This window comes from Amborella trichopoda, chromosome 7 (assembly GCF_054954075.1).
Source record: "Amborella trichopoda isolate Santa Cruz 75 chromosome 7, AtrichopodaSantaCruz75HAP2 v2.0, whole genome shotgun sequence".
Classification (NCBI taxonomy): Eukaryota; Viridiplantae; Streptophyta; class Magnoliopsida; order Amborellales; family Amborellaceae; genus Amborella; species Amborella trichopoda.
Window position 1 is genome coordinate 6,772,315 of NC_142342.1, and position 7,593 is coordinate 6,779,907.

At 32.9% G+C, this 7,593-nt stretch overlaps 1 protein-coding gene across 1 annotated transcript; it reads left to right on the forward strand.

The window, feature by feature from the left end:
- The first annotated feature begins 2,354 nt into the window (after positions 1-2,354).
- Positions 2,355-7,101, forward strand: LOC148781220 (pleiotropic drug resistance protein 3-like). The gene is made up of 4 exons (XM_088872716.1): positions 2,355-2,719; positions 5,703-5,826; positions 6,169-6,254; positions 6,930-7,101. Exons 1-4 carry the CDS (start codon positions 2,355-2,357, stop codon positions 7,099-7,101), a joined length of 747 nt encoding a protein of 248 aa, XP_088728842.1.
- The last annotated feature ends 492 nt before the right edge of the window (positions 7,102-7,593 follow it).

Genomic DNA, 7,593 nt, shown 5'->3' on the forward strand with positions numbered 1-7,593 from the left:
TGAAAATAGGTTGAGAAACTCCCACTATTCAAATACGCCCTTTTTGTAAAGGGTGCAGTTTGTATAGAGCCTAGGCTCTAAATAATTAAATTAGAGCCTACCTTCTAATATTATCGAAAAATCTAGTTTCAATGCTGAAAATATTTGTAATAGCCTTAAAATTTATTTTCATCTCTATTTATAAAATTTAAAATTTCAAAAACAGTATAGATTGATAGATATATGAATACTTGAAATTTTGAAAATTGACGGTCCAAAAATGTATTACAAAATACACTATTTTCATAACTTGAAATCTATTTTTTTCTCATGTCCATGCATTTTGATGTCGAGATGATCAATTTGAGGATATTTGAGCATCAAAACAACATCTTCTAGTGAAATTTTTGAGGTACGCTTAAATTTGATTGTTTAGTGCCTTGGCTCTATATAAACTTTTCCCTAATGTAAAACATTTGCTTGTTCACCGAGTTCTTTTGTTGCAAAAGAAAATGTTATTCAGTTATTGCTTCGAGGGCCCATGATCGCCCCAATACCCAAGCCCATTGATTCATGTATTTGTTTTTTTTTTTGGTAATTCAGTTTTTTACCCGTTTTTTAAATCATTAGTGGTTTTTAAATGCGTTAGGTGAGAAGCCCCAACCCCAGTCTAACCCTCAGGCCATATTTTGGGGTCCGAGTCCTAAACTTTTAGGCACGGGCCCCCAGGCCTACGCAACACCTCGAGTTGAGGCTATGCAAATGTTGAGGTTTACAAGGCTAAGTTGTATTTATTTTTTTATTTGTTTTTGCTTGTAAATTTAAAATATTTGAAGTTGGAAATACTCACGTACACGCAACATGTGCAGATACCATCTTCACCGGCGACTGATATGGGTTTGAAGAATGGTACTCTCACTTTGCTGTCCAAATGATTTTCATACTTAAATTAATTTTCCTACTTAACTTAGGCAGCTTTTGGAAAAATATTTCGAAATCCCATGTGACCAAGAAAGAACGAGTCTGGTTGACTAGTCGGTCATGGAACGAGCTGATTAGTCGGACCAACTAGGACTTAGTCGGCTGGTTAGTGCCTAGTTTTATATTGGAAAAATGAAAAAGTAATAAGACTAAAAAATCGTAAAGAAAAGTTATAAAAAAATTGTATTTTTTTTAAACTTTTATATATATATTTTTTTTTACTATTGTAACGTAAAATAAGTGATGAAAAAAATATTATAAGCATAATTGGGTACCGGATAAAATATTTATATACCTGAAGCAATACTTTTTCAGTGTCATCCATCATTGTATCACTTTGATTTTTCTGAAAAACACGTGACTATAAGAACTATATTTAATTATTTTTAAGGTAAAATACACAAAGAAAATAATATACATACAAGAAAATTCACATCGCACTTTTTAGAGAGTAATATACATGCAAGAAATTTTTTTTACACTAAAAAGCTAATTTGAGAATAAAAGCAGCTTTATAAATTGTTAAATTGACATTGCACTTTAGTAATTTGAGAATACAATCATATTTATATTTTTTTGTCTAAAACATTTCATTTGAGAGGAAAATAGAGAGAGACCAAAAAAGAGTTCGAGCGAGAGGGAAACCATGAGAGAGAGAGAGAGGGAGGTTTGCAGGAAGCCTCTATTCCAACTGAGAAAGACAGAGAGGGGGAGAGAGAGGGAAACCATGAGAGATAGAGAAAATGGGAGGGAGGCTTGCAGCAAACCCCTATCCCAATTGAGAAAGAGAGGGGGCAAGCCCCTGCTCGAGAGAGACTGGGGCACGCATCCCCAACCCAAGAGAGAGGGGTTTTACGCGAGTTTGTCTATGAGATTATATATAAGGAAATTAGTTACTTTTTTATACAAGATGGTCACAATTATTTACAAACCATGTGATGTGATATTTGATTGCTTGGATGTGTTACGGAGTTCAACAAAATTCTTTTTGAAGTTTGAACATGGCCAATGGAATAATTGCAACCATCAAATAGTCAACATTAATGTGATCACCTTCTACAAAAAATAAATGGTCTCATTCTATATTTTCCCTTTTTTTTTACCCTCGTATTCATGTGGGCAAGGGGCCGAACCTGAGTAACTCGGCCGATTTTTGAAATGCTGCTGCTCTCTCTCTCTCTCTCTGATACCCTTTCATTATATCATGCATCCCTGCTCCATTTTATATTGGCATCATCCCACACCTTTTTATAACCATACCATACCATCCCCATCTCTATATTTCATTCTTTACTGTGACGTAATTGCTTACTCCATCCCCTCAACATAAAACTCTCTCTTATATACTTATATATAGCTTCCAAAAGTCTTTAGGACCTTGGGGTTGAGAGACAATGGCTCAACAGGTGAGCGACGATGGCGCACAATCAGTGAGAATGGAACTGTCTGATATGGGAAGAAGCTTGAGAAGGTCTTTGCGCATGAATGCTCCATTATCAGATGGCTCGAGTTTTAGGAGAGAGAATTCCATGGAGAGGAGAGAGGAAGAAGACATCGAGTTACAGTGGGCTGCAATCGAGCGGTTGTCGAGTTATGATCGCCTCAAATGGACGGTCTATGATTTCAGCGATGGGAAGAGGGTGGCAGACGTTACGAGGTTAGGAGCTCTAGAGAAGCATGTCTTCATAGAGAAGATGATCAAGCACATTGAAGAAGATAACCACATGCTACTAAAGAAGTTTAGAGAGAGGATAGACAGGTAAATTCAAGAGAGAGAAGCAAAAGGTTACCCAAGAAGTTTAGAGAGGGGGCTTTGATATTTTTAAAAAATTCAATTAGTTTTTATGAACATACTTTTAAAATTTAAAGTGATTTGGATTTGTAAAAAAAATATTAAAATTCAAATATTATCGGACGTCCATGATCATCAGAATCTGAACCGTTGGGCTCATATATTCCTATGAGCTAGCGGGCTAATAACATCTTTTTATATATATATATATATATATATATATATATATATATATATATATATATATATAAAGCATCTACTCAAAATGAACAATGTTTTCGCCCATATAGACGGGATTGTGATAGGTGTATTTATAAAAAAGATTATTACTTTTTGTTTAAAAAATTGTTTTAGTTAAGCAAGAAAAATTTTGAAATTTTCACAAAAGTACAAAGGCATTTTGAAAATTAGTGTCTTGGAATTTTATTTGTAGAATATGATATCTTTTAGTAAAAATGTCAATTTTACCTCTTATAGAGATGGCAAAAATAGTGATATTTACAAAAACACTGTTAGTTAACGAGTAAGATATCACAAAAAATAACTTTTTTTATAAAATAAACCATAAAGTTAATGAGTCCACTATTCATAACTCATTCTATCATTAATTTTTGTAATTTGAATGATAGTATCATATATATCTATATATATTATCACTATTAAATTTGATACAGATTTCTAGAAAAATCAAGTCTCACACATAACTTTTTTAGAGATCTATGTCAAATTTAATGGTGATCTTTTAAGTAACTTTTTTAGAGATCCATGCCAAATTTAATGGTGATCTTTTGGGGTGATACACACATGGATGTAAGAAGGTCTCATAGAATCATTGCTCATTATATTATATGAAAAATATATAATGAGACCATTGGCGTTGACATTTTAAAATAAGTTTTATTTGAGCTCTTTGGCTGCATTTACTAACCTATTGGCGTTGACATTCCATTTATAAGTTGTTTATTGTTGCATTTTCTTTGCGTTTTTTTTTTTGATCAAGGATATGAATTCTTCATTATTTTACATGAGGGTCATAACATTTCTTGTCCACTTGGGTTTGATGTTAGGCTGTTTTGCACTCATGCGGGAGCACACTGTATAGTTACTCCCTCATGCAAAAGGCCTATTCGAGAGTACTTTTTTATTTAAAATATTGAGATCGAGTTAATATAATTATTTTTAAGTACCGTAAATATTAGATTTTGATTTTTTGACCACTTTGATATGCCATCCAAAAAATAAAATGCTTACATTATTTAGTTATTTATAAAAAGGGAAAGGCTTCTATATTTTATCTACAGCATAGTATAGAAGATCTATGTTTTTCTTACCATTCAGCCGTTCAATTTTGATCAAGAGAGCCACTCACCGTTTGATCAAGAGAGCCACTCACCGTTTTATTTTTAGTTTTTTTTTTTATACAAATTGTATGAATATGAAATTTGGTACGTGCCAATTTCTCATTGAGGCGCACCTAAAAAAATATTAAAAATAAATTTTTGATAAAATATAATGACCAAAATATCCCTTGAAACTTTTAGGAGTATTTTGGTCATTTTATTTTATTGAAAATATTTGTTTTATATTTTCGTTAGTGTGAGTTTAATAGAGGATTGGACGTCCAAAATTTGGTATCAAAATAGTTTCTAGAAAAAAAATTAAAAATAAAATAGTGTAAAGACGTGACATTATGATTGGAGCAATCTTAGCCCTCCATTCAGAATGGACGGTTGGATAAGGAGAAACATATAAATTTTTTGTTGTAGGAGAAGCGTAAAAAGCTTGCCCTTTATAATGGTGATGTGACTTTAGGCTGGTGCTTAGTTGTGGAGCTATCATCCTGAAACTCAATGAAGTTAGTAAAGTTGTAAAAATAGGAATTGATCTTAGGCTTGAGTAGTTAGTTGATAAAAAAAAAAAAAGATTTAACAATTTTACAAAAAAAACATATGGACATTTCTTTCAATATTTTAAGAGAAAAGTGGCCCAAAATAAAACTCAAAGTAGCTCCCTGCACATATCTCTGCACGCTTCAATCGAGAGACAAAAAATCAAATCCGGTCGAATTAAGGTTTAAAAACATGGTTAGTGACCTGGCTTGTGCATCCGGATTTTTGCACTGCTTCAGCAGATCGACAATCTAGTTTACAAAACCAGTAATTCAAAAATAAAAAAGTATTGAAAAAGAAAAATAAAAAAGTGGTGCCAATTTTGACTCGTTCTCTGATAGATACGGCCAATTCCTAATATTTTGCGAGAATCGATTCACCCATGACGATTCCCAATCCTTGTCGGCTGGATCGACTTTTTTTTAAACCTTGGGTTGCATAATTTGACGACCCAAGAACAATGAATTTTTAAGAAAACCAAACTCATATTTTTACTTCCTAATATTCTCGCGAGCTGGGAAAGCAACAAAGTTATAAAACATAGAAAGTACTGAGAACTTTAAAAGGTTTCTAATTTGTTTTATTCCAATAAGGCCTCAGTTTTCTATTTTTGTCACTCTTTTTAAATGTTTTCATCCAATTCATTTGCTTTTAACTTAGATGAAATCCTACAGGAGGAGGACTACAACACACGTTTACTGAACCTTTTCTCTTTTCCTTTCTCTTATCATGGAGTTGGAATCCATTGTAGGAAATGTGTATGATGAGACCATTTATTTTTTGTAGAAGAAGGTCATAATCATTGTTAACCGTTGGATGTGAAATTGGATGGGTGGTGATGTATCACTCTTTGAGCATACATTCTGAAAACAAATTTTATTGAAAGCTTAAATACATTTTAATATATTAGATTTAACATCCACCGGCTAAAAAAAGTTGTGACTTTCTTGTATAAAAAATAAATGGTTTTACAGTATATGCTCCCTTATCAGTATTCCTAACTTGGAAATGCTTCCAAGCTCCATTTATTAATAGGTGATTTATTGTATCCTATTCATCAGAGTTGGGCTGAAGCTGCCCACAATTGAAGTGAGATTTGAAAACTTGAGTATAGAAGCAGAGTGTGAGGTGGTGGATGGAAAGCCCCTCCCCACCCTTTGGAATACTATCAGAAGCATATTTTTTGTAAGTAATTTATTTGTCTCTCTTTTTTCATTTAAAGTAAATATTTAATAAGACTATTTATCTTTGATGCAAGAACGATACAATTACTCCTATGCAACTGCCGGATTACACATCTGACAATTAAAGGTAATTATATAACAAAAAAAAATGGTGTTATGAGTAATATACTTAAATATATAATCACCCCAAAAGAAATTACTTATCGAATATGATTGTTGGAGCTTCCTCTCTAGCTTCAATTATGGTACGATGTGGTATGAGTTAATATTATAACATTACATGATATTAAATATGATTATGTATGTTATGGTATATTAAGGCATTAGTATCTGTCTCTCATAGGGACTTGTGAAGCTTCCATGTTCAAGATCAGAGGATGCAAAGATAAGCATTATCAAAAACGTCAGTGGCATTATAAAGCCATCCAGGTACCATTTTATTTTCTTTCCTTTCCTTACTCAATTTGCTTTTTTCTTTTTGGTAATTCTAGTATTCTACCCAAAATAGGACATGTTTTATTAATCGGTGTGGTTTGTATAAGACTGAGGTCCTAAACAATTAGATTGAAGCAAACATGAGTAGAAAGAAAATAAATAAACAAGAAAAATATAAATTTAGATTGATATAAGCTGAAAAAGAAAGAAAATAAACAAATTGGACAAACAAAAAATAAAATAAAAAATGAGAGAATATATATCCTCACCAAAAAAAACTAATCTATACAGATCTATTAAAAAATTGAAAATAATTTTTTTTCTCTTCTGTTGCTTTTGCACTAATTATATATTTACATAAGAAAACCCTGACACCTAACTTGTATTTTAAGAAACCATAATTAAATATTAAACCATAACCCTTAATCTTTAGAAAGATGAAGTTTTAATTTTACCCTTCAATTTTCTATTACAAAACAAATGCCTTAATAGAAAAATTAGAAATTCAAATAACCCCGAATCTAAATTTCAATCTCTCAAAAATAATATAATAAAATAAAAAATAGACAAATCCCATGTACATCATAGATGCACATCAAAAGGGTGAGATAACTAGGGAATTTTGGTAATTATGCAAGAGAAAATAAAACAGTTTTGTGGTGGTTGCAGATTGACGCTCCTTCTAGGGCCCCCTGGGTGTGGAAAATCCACCTTACAAATGGCACTCGCACGAAAGCTCGATGCCTCCCTCAAGGTTAAATCCCCCCCCCCCCCCCCCCCCCCCCCCCCCCCCCCCCCCCCCCCCCCCCCCCCCCCCCCCCCCCCCCCTCTCTCAAGCTAGGCCTGCCAATGGGCAAGTCAGCCCGGCCCACCAGTTGGCCCCGCCCTAAAAAATAGGGCCGGGACAAGGGCCAGGGCCAGGGCCAGAAATTGTAGCCCGAGGGCTACGCTGGGGCCAATGTTAGCCTGTTTCGGCTCAGCCATGCCCGACTATCTTGTTATATATATATATATATATATATATATATATATATATATATATATATATATATATATATATATATATTTAATTTCTTTTTGGCTTAGCCTGGACCTACCAAGTCCTTTAAGACAAGGACCTGGCCAAGGCTAAGGTCCAGGTAGAATTATCTCAAAATGTATTCTTAGGATTATCTCAAAATATATTTTTATATCTAATTATAAAATTTTAAATTTCAAAAATGGTTAAAATCAAGTAGATTTATGAACATAAGAAAATATTGAAAATGGACGGTGTAGATAATATGTTGTAAAATGTATTATTTTTGAGACTTAAAATCTTTTTATTTTTCAT